The sequence below is a fragment of the Musca domestica genome, unplaced genomic scaffold, assembly GCF_030504385.1.
Source record: "Musca domestica strain aabys unplaced genomic scaffold, Musca_domestica.polishedcontigs.V.1.1 162, whole genome shotgun sequence".
In the NCBI taxonomy this organism is placed as follows: domain Eukaryota; kingdom Metazoa; phylum Arthropoda; class Insecta; order Diptera; family Muscidae; genus Musca; species Musca domestica.
Window position 1 is genome coordinate 1,154,413 of NW_026712223.1, and position 18,230 is coordinate 1,172,642.

Genomic DNA, 18,230 nt, shown 5'->3' on the forward strand with positions numbered 1-18,230 from the left:
AAAAAATTGTGACGACATAGTACTTTTTAGTCGACGTTGATATTGTAAGCATTTTGTATTTGATATTTGACCATGAAAATAACAATCGGCCCTATTATGGTTGTCGTCGGCGTCGCAAAATGAAGTCGAAGCGACAATAATGATATTAGGGTTGTCGTTTTTTGTCGATAGCGACAAATGATTGCTATTATAACTGTCGATACAACAGTCGACGTGAAGTCGATTTTTAAGAAAATCTGTCGCCGTAAAAAATTGTGACGACATTGTATTTTTTAGTGGACGTTGATATTGTAACTTTTTTGTATTTGATATTTGACCAAGAAAATAACAACAGCAAAACAATTTGAAATGTTAGTTTCCGAATTGAATAAAAAAACCATGTTTGCCAAAGGGTTTACCAAAGGTAATTTTCCAGCTAATTTTAAATTAGATTGGAATCCATTGCTACAAAATTAAATGTAAACGGTCACCGATTAGAGACTGGCAAGAAGTATATTAAAGTTAAAATTATTTTTGTATGTTTTTATTAGTTAGTTTTCTAAAGTTCGTCTAGGTTTGGAAAAATTAAAAATGTAAAACTAAAAAACAATTGTGCACAATAAGGGTGAAGCCAGCAGCACTGGAGGTGATATTTTTAAGCAAATGACTTTGTCGCTTTGGGAGAAGTCCTTCGCGAACTTCGTGCATTTGGAGTAAAAAATACGGAAAACATAATTGTAACAGACGTTATAGATCATGAAAATGAGCCAGTGGAGAATGCTGATGACGAGACTGATGTAACTACTATCCAAAATTCTCGATCGCCCAAAAAAAAAAAAAAAACAATGATATAAAATCATCAAGGAAAGAAGAAACTATTGAATTCTTGAAAGAGCAGTATAAACTTTTGGAACAACACAGTCAAGAGTCAGGCAATGCAAACATATTTGTTTGCTGGCTTAGCACTCGCCGCTGCTCTACTAATACATTCTCCACTTCATCCTCACTTGAACTTAAGCTATGTAATGCATTTATAATATCCATTGTTTCACTATATTTTTTATTTTTCCGAAAGAGACGAAATTAGAATTCAAAATAAAAACAAATTTTTATCGTATTTTGTCAATAACAAGGGATTGTTGCCAACGCCTTTTTTAGTTGTTGCCAACTTTTATTTTAAACTGTCGATGTCGCTTCCATGCCTTAGCGTAATACCATTTTTGAATCGAAGCGACGGTGAGGGCGACTTGCACATAAAGTCGACGACGACTATAGAAACGAAAACCGTAATTGGGCCGAATAGCAAAACAATTTGAAATTTTGGTTTCCGAATTGGAAAAAAATTCATGTTTAGCAATAGGATTTACCAAAGGTCATGTTCCAGCAAATTTTAATTCAGATTGGGAATCCATTGCTACAAAATTAAATGTAAACGGGCCTCCGATTAGAGACTCCGATGGCTGGCAAAAAGTATGTAAAAATTAAAATTATTATTGTATGTTTTTAATAGTAAGTTTTCTAAAATTAGGTTTGGAAAGATTTAAAAATTAAAACTAAAAAGAAACTTGTGCACAACAAGATTGAAACCAGCAGCAATGGAGGTGGCATTTTTAAGCAAATGACTTTGTCGCCTTTGGAGGAGTTTGTCGCGAATATAATGCAGTTTCAAAAGTTATTGAATCCACCAGGTCGTGAATAGACGTTATAGTTCATGAAAATGAGCAAGTGAACAATGCTGATGACGAGACTGATGTAACCTACTATTGAAGCTTCTCGATCGCACAGAAAAAAAAAAACAATGGTAAAAAGTCATCAAGGAAAGTAGGAACTATTGAACTCTTAAAAGAGCGGCGTAAACTTTTGGAACAACACAATCAAGAGCCAGGCAATGCAAATATGTTTGTTGGCTGCCTTAACACTCGCCGCTGCACAACTAATACATTCTTCTCTTCATCCTCACTTGAACTTAAGATATGTAACGCATTTATAATCTTCATTTTTACACTATATTTTTTATTTTTCCAAAAGAGTCGAAATTAGAATTCAAAATACCAAAAAAAAAAAAATATCTTTTTTGTCAATAACAAGGGAATGTTGCCAACGTTTTTTTAATTGTTGCCAACTTTTATTTTAAACTGTCGATGTCGCTTCTATGCCTTACCATAATACCATTTTTGAATCGAAGCGACGGCGAGGGCGACTCGCACATAAAGTCGACGACGACTATAGTAACGACAACCGTAATTGGGCCGATTATGTCATGTTATACAAATTTTCTGATCTTTGTCTTTCTTTTGTTTATAAAATTTCATCAGCATCCATACCCATCAAGATATTCGTTACTTTGAAATTACTCGAGTTAGGGATACGTAGGTCGACTTTTGAATAATCGATTGGTGCAGCCGATTTGCCATGTGTAATCGATAAAATGGTGATAAGACAGTAATCTATTTTGTTACCCCCGTTTTTGAATCAAAACAAACCGTTCCGTGCCCGAAAAAATTCACATACGAGTGAAGAATAGCAGCATGATTATCAACTTTTCATATGTTGATAATTACTAGTTTTGCCCTGTCATTCTTCCCGGTCAAAGTAATTCCTATTACAGTGATTTCGACAATCCACGCTTATACTACGTCTAGTCCAGAATAATTTTATCATTGTGATAAAAAGACTCTTGCAACATGTAACAACTGACTTAATAAAGTTATCTATTCACTTAATTCGCCAAGAAAAATAAATAAATCAACCAATATTTCACTTTAAACCCAATTTAGAGTTGTTTATATTAATTTTGATTAAAGTTAGTTTTTACATCTAATATTATAATAAATACACAGATGATAACAAATATTAATAATTTTGAGTAATTATAAAGTTAGTTAAAATATAAACAATAACATCTATATAGACTAAAACCATGTGATGCCGAAAAAGTAAACATATCAATTGCAAAAATCCATCATTTAATATTAAGGTTCCATTATATTTTTATATACAAGAATCTTACATATTTTTTATATCTATGAATTTGACCATAAATTCGTTAAAAATGTGATTGATATCGTTCTCTTTTTTTCTTAGTCTAAAACACACAAATATTAATAAAACAACAATTACATATAAAATAAATCAATACAAACGTATCTCACTTATACCCTATACAGTATATACTCGTAGATGTATGTAGACTACAGTTCCATATTATTATATATCTCATATGTTTTTCTTTTTTTTTTCAAAAAATTCTACTTATTGAGTGTCATTTGATTCCAGTGATTTCCTGAAGGAGGGCGATTCTCGTGTTAAAGGTGTGCCCGGTGCTGACGACGAACCCGAAGAGCAATAGAAACACGAGGAACTATGCGAACAAGCTGAGGATAAACGCTTACGCTGCAAATCCGAGTTTGAAGATGAACGACGCACCGTTTTTAAAGACAAGTCTTCACCACTTTCATTTGCATGTCTATGCTTCGGATTAGAGCAATTGCTGAGGAAATCATTTACCTGGCGCTGATAACGTATTTGATTTTTTAACATGGTAAGGTTGGTCGTCGATTGATTTTGATAGGATTTACGCAAAATGCAACTGGTCAAAAGGAAGGGAATGGCCAAAATAGCCAACAGGCCAAATAGCAAAATAAGCATGACATCCATAAGTATTGAACTCCAAAAATTCAGATGGTGAGAATGTGTTTTCAGATATTTCAGGCCTTTGGTCGTGAGTGTCATTTCAATTGCATTTATAACTTTATCCATTGGTTTCAGTCCCAGTATATCTTCGGTGAGTTGAGATTTAAGTACCGACAACGAGTCGTGGTATTTCTTGGTGTTGGTCAATGTTTCGTTTATAGCAAACAAAAGTTGATCATAGGATAGATCGTTATAATTTAATATAAAGGCTGAACCTTGTTCTTGTAGGTTTCTAGCCAGGACATGTTGCTCTGGTGTTATGGGTATAGCCAAAATAGGTTTGACAAAATTTATTGCTTCAGTTACACTCATAAAGCCGCAGGAACTTATAAACAGCTTAACATTAGTGTGAGCTAAAAGAGCAAATACTAATTTCAATTTTAAGATATTTATTGGAATACTTACCCAGTATAGCTTGTTGAGGCCACCAGTTTTGTACCATAACTTTGCTGCTTACATTCAAAGTCATTTCCAAAGGCTCGTCTTCATCGTATTTGACAATAAAACGCATATTGGGCAGTGTTTCAAAGACATCTAAAAACAACTCTATTTTTTCCTGGGGAAAGTCATAAACATTGGCTCCAAAGCTAATATAGACCACCCCCTGGACAGCTTCTTCAATAAATTCCTTCAAATGCTGTAAATAGAAACGATAAATTCCAAGATTCTCTTATTTGTGTTCGCATTACTTACCGTGGGTAAAACAAGCTCATTGTCATTATCATTTTTGAGATGGACTCCAGCTATAGTTAACATATTGGGCAAAAATGCTCTAGGATATTGTAGAACAGGATGTGTATTGATTAAAGCTAATGATAGGTTTTGAATGAGGTCCTTGTGGTCGGGTAAAGTATTACACCAGGGGGAGTTTTGGCAAAGAGGTTCAAAGTGTTTTGTGTAGACAACTTGTTGAGAGATCATATGGAAAAAGGAATAAGTTAACTTCTCAAACATAACCATTAACGTGTTTACACTACGTTGCCATAGGGTCATGTGTTTTGAGTAGGCGAGAAAATTACTAGGATCTAAGGCGGCATTTTGAGAATTGCCGAAACGTTGATTGAGCCAAGTGTTGGAACCACTTGGACTTATAACTACAGTAGGTATTTGATAGAAAAACGATAATCTGTGGGTTGAGAAAAAATAAAAATCAATAAATGCATAGATAGTGAAGTTAGCTTTGAAGTTCTACTCACCCCATTAAAGCATCACTTAAGAATAAATCCACAACTAGCAAGTCGAACTGTTGTTGTGAATGCAGCAACTCACGCACCTTTGGACTTTGTAACAATGCATCTGTGTTACTAGTGGTGGCATACATCAAACGTGTAAAATGTTCCAAAACAGATTTGCTGTACATTTCTTCAATGTCAAAGCTCAGCCCCATCTCCGTCCAATTCTCCAGCAATCCATCAATTTGTATTTCCTTAAATCTGGGATCATCCATTTCTGTGGAACTTTTTTCACGACCACCCCCTTTATAAGGGCTTACCAAAGTAACTGAGTAATTTCTTTGTTGCACCATTTGCTCCAGCAAATGATAACCAAATAAGTAATGAGATTTCCAAACGCTTGGCAAAACTGCCAGTACATGAGTTCCATGGCATTGTGGCATGGAACTTAGTACAAGCCATAAAATCAAGCAACATCCTTTCAAGAACTCCTTGAGTTTTAACATTTTTGTATTTCAGTCTTATTTTAGGAGGTCATATCTGCTTTTATTTGAATCCGCACCAATTTTTGTGATGTGTAGGTGTTGGCTGGCAATGTTGTTAAGCAAGATTTTCCATGCCCCTCTCGATTTTCCCAAAGAGATACGTGGTCAAATCCTGTTTTGCTACTATTGCTTTGCGTTTCTTTTTGCGACAACGCCTTGGTTTGGTGGTATTCGTATATAAATGCCTTGGATTTACATAACGTTAATAATTTATGCAAAAATTGTGTAATAAAAAATTAATGTATAATTGGTTTACGTTTTAGTACGCGTATATCTTTTGTATTTTTGCGAATTTGCAAAATAGATGACAGATAGGATGGTAAACAAACTAGTGTTATACAGTCCGACTTTTCACTAATTCATTAATCGACTTTTGACTTATCAACTATACATCCCTAAAACGATGACCAACACAGCTGGGAGTTTTATACGATATATGTCGTCAATATCGTTACGGATGGTAATAGTGTTCACTATTTAAATACATTTCTATTTCGTATTTAAAATTTATTCTGGCACAACACTCTATGCTTTACTAAAATTAAGAATAAACATCACATCAGTTCAACGCATGAAAAGTTACATTTTCATATCGGCCTTATCGGTCGAAACACAATGCAAGGCTTTTGTTCTGCTTTGCCATCACATTTACAAAATCTCTTGATGCTCTAAAGTCGATCTACTTGTCCCTAAAATCGCGTAACACCGACAAATTCGTCTCCTCAACGTGCGTGTATCTCTTCCTTGGTTCCTTGGCTAAGTATATATCAATATGTTAAGGGCCTCGTCTGGAATACTTAGCCGCCTCGCTGCTACGGAAGGCAAAGTAGGTAGTTCCGGATTCTCATTGGAATTTGTCCGTTGGAGACGCAAGCCCCGTTGGTTGCCTACGGCCAAAAGTAAATTGTTTCGTGTGCCGGAAAGAAAACAACAATCACCCGAAGAAAAGGCAGAACTTTTACGTCTTCACAACAATTACAAGTAATTTATCTCGATATGTTCAGCTAAATAACGATTTGACCCAATAACTTCCCCTTGTTATTATTTTTAGAACACAATTACGTTCCGTAAGACAGTATTTGAGGGAGGAGAATCAACGCATTGCCGAAACATCCTCAGCAGATCATTTCGTTTTGACTCCTGAGCAGGAAGAAGCAGAATTCCAACGTTGCTTACAAGAGAATGAGAAATGGAATAGAGAAGTAGCTGCTCTGCGTGAGCAACGTTTGGCCAGGGAGCACCAAGAAAAGCAGCAATATGTACAAGAAAGATTAAGACTGGCCGAAGAAAGAGAAGAGGAAAGAATGGAAAAGATTGAAGCTTTAGTGAGGAAAGAAAAGGTAAAACAGTTGAAGACTGGTTCAACAATTTTGTAGAGCAAATGTTTAACTAATTTTATTCTTCCACCCTAGGAACTTTCCAAGACATTCATTACCCGAGAAAATCTTGATGCTGCCATCGAACAGGCCTTGGCAAATCCTATCGATTATAATTTCTCCATAGATTTGCAAGGTAATCTGTATCACGGCCGTTCAACAACTCCCGGAAATACCTCTGGCGGTGGCAATCAAAACCTTTTAGAGTCTACAGAAGAACGCATTGAAGCCCAAAACTAAAGGTTTATTTTAAGTCTCAGCTGTATTTTTATTGTTACATCAGTGGAGTCTCTAACATAGCTAATCATTTGTTTTATTTTTCTTTTGAAGATGATGTGGAAAAATGCAGAATAATTTCAGAGCTCTTTAGAATAAAAGGCCAATAACAAAAATCATTACTAAAACGTATTTTCGTTTTTATATACACGACGAATTGTTTAAGGAAACAAATAAACATGCCAATAAGAGCACAACATACAGATAGCATGTGCTATAGTTTACCATCCGATAGAGGCTGTTTTAGTAAATGTTCCCAGTCAGGAGTGGCTGTGATTTTGGCTTGTATGGGTCCTAAATTAATCATATTACCGCTTCGTTCCTCTCGATTACAGCTGATTGACATTAAATCCTGCAACCAAATGAAAATTTAAAATGTTCTGAATATATGCAATATTTTTCTGGGATAATACCTGTAGAAAACCAGTTTCCATGCCAATGTCCAAGTCAAATTGTGTTTCTCCTAAAACTAGTTTCGTTTTACCGGATTTATAGCGTATCAAACGCCCCACTTGACCCTCTTCCATTTTCTTAAGAATATGTTCTTTGACAGTTTTTTTCTGATTTTCAATGGCGGGTGCAGGTGCTTTAGGATCTTCATTAGGAGATTTTGTTATCTCTGGCGAATCATTGTCATCATCTACACATGGTAAAGTATCAGGCAGCTGGAAGGAAACACTTTTTTAATTAGAAAAAAAATGACAATTGTTATGTTAACTTACCTGCATTAGGAATATTTTGGAATCTGATGTATTATTTAAAAGTTCGTCCAATGACTGGGGATAACGAGGCAATGGGCGATTTTGTTGCTGGGCAACGTGCATTGACTGGATTTGTGATGCTATGGCCACAGCATCTGTTAAATAAAAATAAACGGTTAGTAAACATTTTGGGGCGAATATTTGGGGGCGATATGTTTGATAGGGATACTTATAAATTACCTTCACTTGATAAGGATGATTGGGTGTTAGAGACTTCGGTTTTTATTTCGGGTTTTATGTACTTCCATTTGGCTTTAGTTAGAAAATCCAAATATTTTTTAGAGGAAATAGGGCAAGGACAATGGTATTAAACGAAATTCATTCATTTAATGAAATAGTCCATTCGGAAGGTACTTCGAAATGTTAATAGAAGTCCTTCGGTGAACTTCTGAACTAATATAGGATGTTTTGGCAGCATTTATGGGTCGTTGGGCTCAGGCCATATTGCTTGCTCAAATTCCCGTAAAAAATGCATTTAAATATACCACTTACCCTCATTCAGTAGCACAGGTATTCTATCCATATCAGTCTTTTGTTCATCATCTTCTTCCTCATCATCATCTAGGCCTCTTAGTATATCTTTATCTCTAGCTAATTCAGCCTTTAAATCCATTTTCTTTTCTGTTTTAAATATGGTGGGTTTACGCATGGCTGATGGTGAGTCATCCACATCTCTGGAGTATCCTGACGAATTTGTTGTTTTGCGTATGTTCACAGCTCCAGCTCCTTCAGAGAAAACGCCCGCAGTCTGTATCAAATTTGAAGCACCACCTCTTCCGCCACGACTTCCGCCCCTACCAGCACCTCTGTCTGCACCACGCCCCCGGCCACGACCACGCATTTGTGTGGTATCTTTCGAGGTTTTAACATTGCTGTATTAAGGAAAATACATAAAATAGATCTTCGAGACGATGATGATGACACTACATTTGCACTTACGTATTCTTGTTTCTAACCACGTTGAGATTTGGCAGAAATACTTTTTTGGCCGCTGTGGAGCTTCCCCTGCCGCCCAAAGTCAAGTCCCTGGCCGGAGTCAGTGAGGATAATTTAGTGATTCCATTCACTATGGGAGAGCTGTTTTCACGTTTAACATTCCCCTCAATGGGAGTAACAGAAGGAACCGCATTGTTGACAGCTGGCATTTTTGAGGCAGGCTTTTTCTCATTACTTGTGGACATAGGTTTAACTTATTTTCGGTTCTATTGTGCGTTTTATTCTTAATATTCTAAATACACTATATAATTATTAGCACTTTCGGTACAAACTATTCAAAATTTAAAATTGTTAAAAAAAACCTCAGGAAGTCAATTGTTCCTACATTTGGAATTATACCACGAGTATAGCCATTTCTTTCGATAATTACAAAAGAAAAAGTTAACAATCGATAACTTCTTTTAAAGTATCTTATCGTTACTATCGACATTGACATCGATTGTTTGCCAAATAAGAAATAAAAAAGAAATGCCCGATAAAAAAGAACGAGAAAGCAAAATCACCGAGGGACCTCTGTTGTTTACGAATGAGACATGGGAAATCGAACCGCTGGCCACATTCATTAATGAACCGGGGGAGTAAGTTCCTTCAACTCGAGGCCGGCTTTTTTAACAAATATAAGGGTGATAAAGATCGACAGAAACCATGATACAGGATTTGAGAAAACAGCTGTCTGGAATTTACGGAAATCTTCGACGAAGTTAATGGAGTATTCGGTTCTTAAACATTTTAAAGAGTCTATTCTTTAAATATTAATTCTTATTTTGATATGTAATTTGTTTATTTAATTAAATATATATAAACATACACATATGGAGAATAAAAACGGAAATCTTATGGTTCATCATAAGTACCATATTTACAAGAAGATTTGGAACGTCTTGATTTTGAGTTTAATGAATTTACATTGTTTGTTTCTTCTTTCAAATCCCAATATACTTCTTCCCGCTTAACTTCTTCATTTTGACATTTTGATAATAGAAATTCAAAGAAGTTCAGATAACGTACATGACCTTCATAGATCGACATAAAATCAAAATATTTTGGATATTTACGATGTTTAACCATTGCATGATACAGGCCCTTCCTTTGTAATTCCACAGCTTTTCGCTTCTCGTGCTGTTGATGGCGTTTTTGCCATGCTACGATGCTAAAATTTCGTTTGACTTTAAGAGCCGATTGGGGTCGTAAATGGAATTCAACAAGTTCTTTCAGTTTAGATTGTAATTTTTTAAATTCGACATTTTCAAGTGTTTCCATAAATTGGCAAATATTTTGGGAGTTTTGCAGCTGAGTTGGTATTTTGCAATAAACTCTAAAAGAAATAAATTTAAATGTTTTCCTTAAAATTTCTTTTTTTTAAGATCTAAGATATCAAAAATAATTTCACAAAAACAATATTATGTAATTTCAAAACAATTTGTTATTGAATAGAAAATGACAGTTGTTTGTATTTAAAATAAATAAATACTCTCGACTTTTTATTAGAATTTGTATCAATCATCCAAAAATATTTACCCTCTAACATTTGTTTATTTCGCAATGTTGGGTAAAATTTTGAGTCTGGCAACACTATTTTAGATAACGCTACAATGAAAAGTTTAGTTATAGTTTATTCACTTATGAGTAAAGTTCCATTGACGGAGGACGCTGTGTTGTTTTTTTTTGCGTACATAATTCACCACCCCCAGAAATGTCTTCACCCTTGGTGCCTACTCTTCTTAACGAAGCTCGCATTGTGCTTGCGTTGTGTGAAGCTCACAAAACAACTGTCGAGTGTGTTGAAATAAAAGCTTGTGATTTTAAATTATCTTCAGCGAATGGAGAAAATTTTTGCAGTGACATCTATGAAGTCGATGTAAACTACGAAATAAACGGCAATGCCATGCAAAAGTCTTTTATTTTAAAACTAATGATACCGGAAATTGCCGAAATTGGAACCAACGAACAGTTAATGTTTACCGAAGTATTACCGGCTATGGAAGGGTATTTGAGCACTGTGGAGGGGAAAGGGACCGACAAATTATTTGCCAAGTGAGTAGTAAAAGATACAAGTTTATTATTATTATTATCACTATTATCATTATTATTGTTGTTTTAATATAAATTAAACTCTCCGAATGACATTTTTGTAAAGCAAACTGCAATCACTTGTTTGTCTCTTTACATATCTCTTTGTGAACCCCGATAACAGTAACAAAGAGAAATTGTTAAGAGAGTTAATAAATGAAACATAAACATAGTAACTCGATTATAATGAAACACCAAGTATTAATTTCAGTCATTATTTTCTTCTATAACTTCACAATTCAGATGTTTTTTAACTGAACGCCAAGGGAAACATGAATTCTATCTTTTGGAAAATTTAAACACTTTGGGTTATATGTGCGGCGATCGTGTGAAAGGTTTGAACGAAGCCGAAGGCCACATGGTAATGCAAAAAATTGCCAAATACCATGCGGCCTCAATTTTATATCAGAAAGAGGTACGTTGAATTGAAATTGAAGAATGTAACCTCATTAACAAAATTGAATCATTACAGTTCCCTGATATTGTTGACAGTCTTGAAAAATCCCATTTTGCCAAAGGAGCAGCAGATGTTGTGGCCGAAGCAATTGCCTTTGGAGGTTTTGAATATGTGGCAAATATGATTGAAAAATGGCCGGGATACCAACACTTGGCACCTAGGCTGTTTAATCTTAAAAATGGCTTTAATGATTTGGTAAAGCAAGTGGTGGATCCCTCTAGGAGTACTTTAAACGTTATTACCCATGGAGACTTGTGGGTTAATAACATGCTTTTTAAGTATGACAAAGATACCCAAAACCCACTAGATGCTGTTTTTGTAAGTTTTATATAAATGTAAAACATGTTTCTTACAAATATTCCCATTCAAGGTGGATTTTCAAAACACATTCTGGGGCAGTTGTGGTTTCGATTTGAATTATTTCCTGTACACAAGTTTGGAATTGTCAGTTTTGCAGGAAAAGAAAGAAGATTTGTTGCAAACCTATTGTGAGGCTCTAAGAAAAACTTTGGTGGAGAGTAGATTTGAGGTGGATAATATACCCAGTTTGGATGATGTTTTGGCGGAAGTCAAACATTGTGAACTAATTGCTTTGTATGTCTCGTTATGTGAATTACCAATAATTGCCTTGGATAAGACATCATCGAAACATTTCACTTTGGAAACCTTTGAAAATCCCGATGAAATGTCAAAGATGCGTACCCCAATGTATGCCAATCAAAGAGTCAAGGATAATTTATTGTATACATTGAAATGTTTTGAAGAGAGTGGATTGTTGTAAAGTAATTCAAATTGTATTATTATAGAATGTTGGAGCCATTGTAAAATTAATTTAAAGTCACCCTATTTCAAATAATAACATCAACCAAAAAAAACCTTTTACTATATCTGATTTGTGTATATACAATGGATAAATGAATATATATTTAATTCCAGAACTTGAAAGAATGTAAAAATGTTACCACGACTACCAAGCTTTTCCCTATGAAATCTAAAAAAATTACAAAAATAGTAGTAGAATCTTGCAGGTTCTAGATCGGCCTTGATTCTTGAATATTTTATAAAAAAATAAATGTAGGTGCATTAAAAAAAATTAAATTACAATATTTTTATTTTTTCGTTTTTTACCTTTAATTATACCATTTTGTTTTTGTGACAAACAATAGCTTTTGGGAGCCCACAAACAATACTCACTAATTTTATTTCACAATAGTGAGCAATTAAGTTTTATCTACAAGCTTTCGTGTAACCAATGTATGGTTCAGTTATAGCAAAATCGCCCTCCAGTAAAGTTCTATTGACGGAGAATAGCACATACATTTCCCCTCCCATTGAATATGGTTGCACCTATAGCATAGACAAATTAAGGTATAGACTAAAAAGTTTTAAAATTTACCCCTTCCGGCAGATGTCACTATTGTTGATCTTGGGCCAGTCAAGTCACTCAGGGCTAGTGAAGTCACTCGACTTCGAAAATAATTTATTAATTTTTTGCTATTTAAGTTCTATATTTTTATATTTCACGTCATATTTGGATAATGTAAAAATAAACAAAGTCACTGTTTCGTTTTTAATTGATAAGTAATAAAGAATCATAAAAATATTCAATATTTTGTATTTTGAGAGAATTGAGTGAATAGACTTTTGCTCTCTCACAGCATGAACGACATCTATTGAAGCACTTTTTTCGAACATAACAGATGAGACAACTTTTTAGTCTATACCTTAATTTGTCTATGCCTATAGTACCTAAACTTGTCGACGAAGCTCTTATCGTTCGTGTTGTGTGTGAAATACATCAAACAACTGCCGAATGTGTGAAAATAAAAGCTAGTGATTTTAAGATTTTATCAGAGAATGGCGAAAACTTTTGCAGTGACATCTATGTGGTGAACGTTCAATACGTACTGAATGGCAATGATAACCAAGAGACATCGTTTATTTTAAAAATTCTAAAACAAGGAATAACAAAGATTGGAACAAATGAAAGTTTGATGCTTACGAAAGTTCTGCCAGTCATGGAAACATATTTGAATGTTATGGAGGAAAGAGAAAAGGAGAAACTGTTTGCCACGTAAGTGCTTAAATTTTACTTGGTAATATTTTATTTTAAAACAATTACAGTAATATTTCTTTATCGGATAAAACATCTGAATTAAAGTAAAAGTATGTTTATTGTATTGAAAATTTAAATCCACTAGGCTTAGTAAATCATGTAAACTGTAAATCTGCTATACGTTGCCACTAAGGTTTAGTCTCTAATGGTTAATGGCAAAAGTAAACAGAGAAGTTTCAAGAACTCATGTGGTACTCTGATATTCAAAGAGAATAACAACCGTAATTCATGTTAAGAGAAGAGAAAACAAAGAGATTCATGAAACCATTAATGAGTTAATAAAAAAAGATAATGGAAATTATTAATTTTTAATACACTTTATTTCCAGATGCTTCCTAACTGAACACCGAGGACACCAAGAATTTTATGTTCTGGAAAATTTAAATGCATTGGGTTACTACTGTGCCGATAGAGTGAAGGGATTGAATGCAGCCCAAGCGAATTTGGTGATGAAGAAATTAGGAAAATATCATGCGGCCTCTATGTTATATCAGAAACGGGTAAGTTTTGAAATAAACAATACAAAATGTAACCAAATGAGCTAAGAAAATTCTTTCAGTTCCCCCAAGTAGTTGAGAGCCTGAGAAAATCTCAATTGGCCAAAGGATATTTGGATGCTGTGGGTGAAGCCATTATCTTTGGAGGTTTCGAGTATGTGGCAAATATGACTCAAAACTGGCCAGGATATGAACATTTAAAGCCAAGACTACATGAACTTAAAAATAGATTCAATGATTTGGCAAAGCAAGCAGTGGATCCCGCCAACAGCAGTTTTAATGTCATAAATCATGGAGACATGTGGGTAAACAATATACTTTTTAAGTATGACCAGGAGTCTCAGGAACCTATGGATGCATTATTTGTAAGTTTTGAATGGGGAATCTTCTGAAGTTTTTTTTTTTAAAAAAAAAACATTATTCTAAAATTTTTAGGTGGATTTCCAAGAAACCTTTTGGGCCAGCTGTGGTTATGATTTGAGTTGTTTCCTTTACACGAGTTTAGAATTGCCGGTCCTAAAGAATAATAGAAAGAAATTACTGCAAACCTATTATCACAATTTAAAAGAAACATTATTGGAGAACCAATATCCCACCGATGCTATACCTAGTTGGAGAGGTATTTTGTTGGAATTAAAACGTTGTGAAATAATTGGCATATATGTAACGTTAAGTGAATTTCCAATGGATGCATTGGATAGAACCACATCGAAGAGTCTCACTTCGGAAACATTTAAGAATGCCGAGGAATTGGCAAAGATGCGCATACCAATGTATGAGAATCCAAGGGTGCAAGAGCACTTGTTATATGCTCTAAAATATTTTGAAGAAAGTGGTTTGTTGTAAAGGAAATAAATTTAAGTAAGTTCTACAAAGACTTCTATCTGAAATATTTTTTACTTACCTTAGACTACTGATTATGGGAAAATAGATGTCATCTTTGTTTGGCTTTTTGCTGGTAGTGCAGTGAAATCTTGGAAATTTCTTCATATCATGTTCAAAGTACTCAATTTTGTGTTCCATCAATTCGTTAATGGTTTTCAATTCTTGGGCCTGGAGGATACAGTTACCACAGTTAAATATATAACCAGATGATTGAGGCAAAGCTTCAAGGAATTCAAAACCTTAAACAAAAACATTTATAAAATCGAATGCGAATATAAAATTACCATTCGTTACCCTTTCCTTGTTTCTCCACAAAATAGAGTTGCTTTTTTATTTGACCATTATATTGGTAAAATGTGGCAATTTGATTTACCCAATGTTTGAAAACATCCGTTAAATAATCTGCATATGACAATCGCAGCACTAAGGAATCCCTGCAAGGATAAAGATAAAAATAAGGGGGGGGGTGCAAGGAAAAGGATTCAAGTAAAATGAATACACATTTATTTTTATGTTAATTTGAATTTGAAAACAATGTGTGAGCAGCACTCTGGGATGTTTTTTTCTTTCTTAGCATTTCTCCGGGATAATTTGCGGTTTGCCGTATGTACGTCTTAACTGACTGACAATTTTCCACTTGATAAAACATTTTCATTTGCATAATAATGTTCAGAGCAAAAGATAATAATGCATTCCAGACATTTCAAGCTAAACCTTTGCCGTTTTTAACGTTCTTCCACACCGTCAACAGAACAGCAGCAACAACAACAACTATCATTGTCAGCATCCGTGGCACAATGCATTTGCAACACATCACATCACCATTGCCGTCATTATCATCATCTGTATTCATGTCCAACACTGCTCCGCACTAATCATAAATGCAAAGTATCATCACCCAACAATGACATTATGTCACAGAGAGTGGATGTGTGGCCAGATATGGAAGCAATGTTCTTCTTGCATGACGAAATATCCTCAGCCAGATATGCTGAAAATTTTCTCCACTCGGTTAAGTCGAAATGGGGGCCTCTCCCAAGGGTATTGTTAAAGGAACTCATATTTTCTTAACGAATGACACGGAATTAACGATCTCCTTTGAGTCAAGGGATTTCTAGTCTACATAGTCGTTAATTTTCACTGGTTGCATAGCAGCTTTGTAGGTAAATGTATTTCTTTCAATAACGGTTTTATAAAGTTTTCAAGGGATTTTAATAGCTATGTTGTTAAAAATGCATTTTGATAAAATATGTGTACAGTGGAACAAAGGACAACATTTTTGGCATACGAGTCCTTGGGTCGATTTGATTAAAGCAGACGAGTCCAAAAAAAGTAGATAATCCCAGACGTTATCAACAGTAGAGTAGATAAGCCCAGGGGTCATCTACTGTAGAGTATATGAGCCCAGGGGTCATCTACAGTGGAGTAGATGTGCCCAGGGGTCATCTACAGTGGAGTAGATGAGCCCAGGGGTCATATATAGTGGGATAGATGATCCCAGGGGTCATCTACAGAAGAGTAGATGAGTCCAGGGGTCATATACAGAAGAGTATATGAGCCGGGGGGTCATCTGCAGTTGAGTAGATGAGCCCAGGGGTCATCTACAGTTGAGTAGATGAGTCCAGGGGTCATCTACTGTAGAGTAGGTGAGCCCAGGGGTCATCTACAGTTGAGTAGATGAGCCGTTGTTTTCTATAGTGTCGTTGTTTTCTAGAGTATAAGAGCCCAGGGGTCATCTACAGTGGAGTAGATGTGCCCAGGGGTCATCTACAGTGGAGTAGATGAGCCCAGGGGTCATATACAGTGGAGTAGATGAGCCCAGGGGTCATATACAGTGGAGTAGATGAGCCCAGGGTCATATATAGTGGGATAGTTGAGCCCAGGGGTCATCTACAGCAGAGTAGATGAGCCCAGGGGTCATCTACAGAAGAGTAGATGAGTCTAGGGGTCATCTACAGAAGAGTAAATGAGTCCAGGGGTCATCTGCAGTTGAGTAGATGAGCCCAGGAGTCATCTACAGTGGAATAGATGTTCCGCGGGGTCATCTACAGTAGAGTAGATGAGCCTTAGGGATAATCTACAGTAGAGTAGATGAGCCGTTGTTTTCTATAGTGTCATAAACTAAAGATTACCTTTCAATATTCTGCTCATCCTCTAAAAGAGATTTTCGTTCCAATATCACAGAAATCTCAAGACCATCCTCATCCACGGAAAAATGTAAGCAATCTGCAATCCAAAGGTGAACAACTAACTGCATTGCTTTTCCAGAGGCTCCTTCTTGATCTTTCATCTCATAATGTTTTTCGCATGAGTTCCTTTGATTGGAATCCCCAGGGAGTGTATATAAAATAATACCCTCAATACCCAAAATTTCCATGATTATGGGCGACTGGTTGGAAGCGGAAGTGTCCAACCATTTAATATGTACGCCAGCATATGAAGTATGCTGCATCCAGAACCTGTTACAAATATAATTAACAAATCTCTCGTCTTCATGTTCTTCTGGGCATTCGGTGTTCATGGCTTTGAAATGGTTAAAACGCTTCATATTTTCAGATTTCACACCTTTTTCTATGTCTTCTTCTTCTTCGCATAAAATATGCGAAGAGCTTTGAGAAATTTGGCTGTCTGTGGAGAAGGGATTGTAAAAATTAAAAAAGTTCCTTTTTAAGTCCATAATACTCACCAAATTCATCTGAGCCAAAAATGTGCGTTTTCTCTTCAGTTTCTGTAGTAAAAACAGTGCCATCTGCATGATAACACCTGAGAGCGTCTTGAGTCCAAATCATTTTGACACCATCATCACGTTGAAAGTAACTCTCGTTGGCAAAATAATCATGCCATTCTTGTATGACAAAGGGTTTCTCTTCAAAAACCTTGGAGAGACATATATTTTGGTAGAAAAAAATATAAACATATAATAATAATAATATCTTAGTTAATATAAATAAATTAATGTAGGTAAATTAAAAAAAATAAATAAATAAATTAATATTATGTAGTTCATCGATGGTAGAAGAATACAGGTAGATGCATAAACGATTGGCAACATTGATATGTCAAAATTGTTAAAATGTTTTGTCAACAATAAGTAGATTTTTATACGTTTTCTTATACGACAAGGTTGGAGGTTGTTATGATGTCTATTTTTCAACAATTTTTACAAATTTGAATAATTTTTCGATCAAAATTTTCAATGTCAAAGTTGGTTTGACAGTTCATTGTCCAGCTGATTAGATACGACTACCTGTATTCTCTACCATGAGTTCATCCATACATTTACCTTCCCTGTCTGGTTACATGGAACCTCTTTCCCTGAGAGGTTGTTATTCCAAGGTGCATGTAACTGAGTTCATATAACGTGCAAATGTGGAAAAGGAACTTCAGTTCATCGTCAATGGAAGCTT

The 18,230-nt window shown here is 35.1% G+C and overlaps 6 protein-coding genes across 7 annotated transcripts; 3 read left to right on the forward strand and 3 right to left on the reverse strand.

Annotated features, from left to right (window-relative positions):
- Positions 1-3,202: 3,202 nt before the first annotated feature.
- On the reverse strand, positions 3,203-5,818 carry LOC101893798 (UDP-glucosyltransferase 2). Its single transcript, XM_005180466.4, has 4 exons — positions 4,869-5,818; positions 4,366-4,798; positions 4,078-4,309; positions 3,203-4,025 (listed from the first exon to the last, which is right to left on the reverse strand). Exons 1-4 carry the CDS (start codon positions 5,348-5,350, stop codon positions 3,232-3,234), a joined length of 1,941 nt encoding a protein of 646 aa, XP_005180523.2. The 5' UTR covers positions 5,351-5,818; the 3' UTR covers positions 3,203-3,231.
- Positions 5,819-6,050: 232 nt separating this feature from the next.
- On the forward strand, positions 6,051-7,169 carry LOC131801499 (small ribosomal subunit protein mS26-like). Its single transcript, XM_059120261.1, has 3 exons — positions 6,051-6,370; positions 6,441-6,729; positions 6,802-7,169. Exons 1-3 carry the CDS (start codon positions 6,162-6,164, stop codon positions 7,003-7,005), a joined length of 702 nt encoding a protein of 233 aa, XP_058976244.1. The 5' UTR covers positions 6,051-6,161; the 3' UTR covers positions 7,006-7,169.
- LOC101894150 (uncharacterized) lies at positions 7,009-9,154 on the reverse strand. 2 transcript variants are annotated; one of them, XM_059120258.1, is made up of 6 exons: positions 8,742-9,153; positions 8,295-8,674; positions 7,983-8,054; positions 7,764-7,897; positions 7,455-7,706; positions 7,009-7,393 (listed from the first exon to the last, which is right to left on the reverse strand). In XM_059120258.1, exons 1-6 carry the CDS (start codon positions 8,981-8,983, stop codon positions 7,256-7,258), a joined length of 1,218 nt encoding a protein of 405 aa, XP_058976241.1. In that variant the 5' UTR covers positions 8,984-9,153; the 3' UTR covers positions 7,009-7,255. The 2 variants fall into 2 exon arrangements, with proteins under 2 accessions (XP_058976241.1, XP_058976242.1); XM_059120259.1 differs by lacking the exon at positions 7,983-8,054 and having other exon boundaries at positions 8,742-9,154.
- A 418-nt stretch (positions 9,155-9,572) lies between these two features.
- Positions 9,573-17,696, reverse strand: LOC131801501 (uncharacterized). Its single transcript, XM_059120263.1, has 4 exons — positions 17,510-17,696; positions 16,956-17,451; positions 14,843-15,257; positions 9,573-10,113 (listed from the first exon to the last, which is right to left on the reverse strand). The coding sequence occupies exons 1-3, from the start codon at positions 17,610-17,612 to the stop codon at positions 15,104-15,106; spliced, it is 753 nt and encodes a 250-aa protein (XP_058976246.1). The 5' UTR covers positions 17,613-17,696; the 3' UTR covers positions 9,573-10,113; positions 14,843-15,103.
- On the forward strand, positions 10,408-12,401 carry LOC131801500 (uncharacterized). The gene is made up of 4 exons (XM_059120262.1): positions 10,408-10,832; positions 11,112-11,283; positions 11,341-11,643; positions 11,696-12,401. The coding sequence occupies exons 1-4, from the start codon at positions 10,492-10,494 to the stop codon at positions 12,104-12,106; spliced, it is 1,227 nt and encodes a 408-aa protein (XP_058976245.1). The 5' UTR covers positions 10,408-10,491; the 3' UTR covers positions 12,107-12,401.
- LOC109612058 (uncharacterized) lies at positions 13,062-14,807 on the forward strand. Its single transcript, XM_020035699.2, has 4 exons — positions 13,062-13,399; positions 13,770-13,941; positions 14,001-14,303; positions 14,374-14,807. The coding sequence occupies exons 1-4, from the start codon at positions 13,062-13,064 to the stop codon at positions 14,782-14,784; spliced, it is 1,224 nt and encodes a 407-aa protein (XP_019891258.2). The 3' UTR covers positions 14,785-14,807.
- Positions 17,697-18,230: the final 534 nt, after the last annotated feature.

Excerpts from the sequence above, each read along its gene's own strand:
- LOC131801501 (XM_059120263.1), bottom strand. The coding sequence starts at position 17,612 with ATGATTTGGACTCAAGACGCTCTCAGGTGTTATCATGCAGATGGCACT. Across the intron at positions 17,452-17,509 it reads TTTTGGCTCAGATGAATTTG|ACAGCCAAATTTCTCAAAGC; the intron begins GTGAGTATTATG and ends CCTTCTCCACAG. Across the intron at positions 15,258-16,955 it reads GATGAGCAGAATATTGAAAG|GGATTCCTTAGTGCTGCGAT; the intron begins GTAATCTTTAGT and ends TTATCCTTGCAG.
- LOC109612058 (XM_020035699.2), top strand. The coding sequence starts at position 13,062 with ATGCCTATAGTACCTAAACTTGTCGACGAAGCTCTTATCGTTCGTGTT. Across the intron at positions 13,400-13,769 it reads AAGGAGAAACTGTTTGCCAC|ATGCTTCCTAACTGAACACC; the intron begins GTAAGTGCTTAA and ends CTTTATTTCCAG. Across the intron at positions 13,942-14,000 it reads CTATGTTATATCAGAAACGG|TTCCCCCAAGTAGTTGAGAG; the intron begins GTAAGTTTTGAA and ends AAATTCTTTCAG.
- LOC101894150 (XM_059120258.1), bottom strand. The coding sequence starts at position 8,983 with ATGTCCACAAGTAATGAGAAAAAGCCTGCCTCAAAAATGCCAGCTGTC. Across the intron at positions 8,055-8,294 it reads ACCTGTGCTACTGAATGAGG|CCAAATGGAAGTACATAAAA; the intron begins GTAAGTGGTATA and ends TTCTAACTAAAG. Across the intron at positions 7,898-7,982 it reads ATCATCCTTATCAAGTGAAG|ATGCTGTGGCCATAGCATCA; the intron begins GTAATTTATAAG and ends TTTATTTAACAG.
- LOC131801499 (XM_059120261.1), top strand. The coding sequence starts at position 6,162 with ATGTTAAGGGCCTCGTCTGGAATACTTAGCCGCCTCGCTGCTACGGAA. Across the intron at positions 6,371-6,440 it reads CGTCTTCACAACAATTACAA|AACACAATTACGTTCCGTAA; the intron begins GTAATTTATCTC and ends TATTATTTTTAG. Across the intron at positions 6,730-6,801 it reads CTTTAGTGAGGAAAGAAAAG|GAACTTTCCAAGACATTCAT; the intron begins GTAAAACAGTTG and ends CTTCCACCCTAG.
- LOC131801500 (XM_059120262.1), top strand. The coding sequence starts at position 10,492 with ATGTCTTCACCCTTGGTGCCTACTCTTCTTAACGAAGCTCGCATTGTG. Across the intron at positions 11,284-11,340 it reads CAATTTTATATCAGAAAGAG|TTCCCTGATATTGTTGACAG; the intron begins GTACGTTGAATT and ends GAATCATTACAG. Across the intron at positions 11,644-11,695 it reads ACCCACTAGATGCTGTTTTT|GTGGATTTTCAAAACACATT; the intron begins GTAAGTTTTATA and ends TTCCCATTCAAG.
- LOC101893798 (XM_005180466.4), bottom strand. The coding sequence starts at position 5,350 with ATGTTAAAACTCAAGGAGTTCTTGAAAGGATGTTGCTTGATTTTATGG. Across the intron at positions 4,799-4,868 it reads TTAAGTGATGCTTTAATGGG|ATTATCGTTTTTCTATCAAA; the intron begins GTGAGTAGAACT and ends CTCAACCCACAG. Across the intron at positions 4,310-4,365 it reads ATGAGCTTGTTTTACCCACG|CATTTGAAGGAATTTATTGA; the intron begins GTAAGTAATGCG and ends TTCTATTTACAG.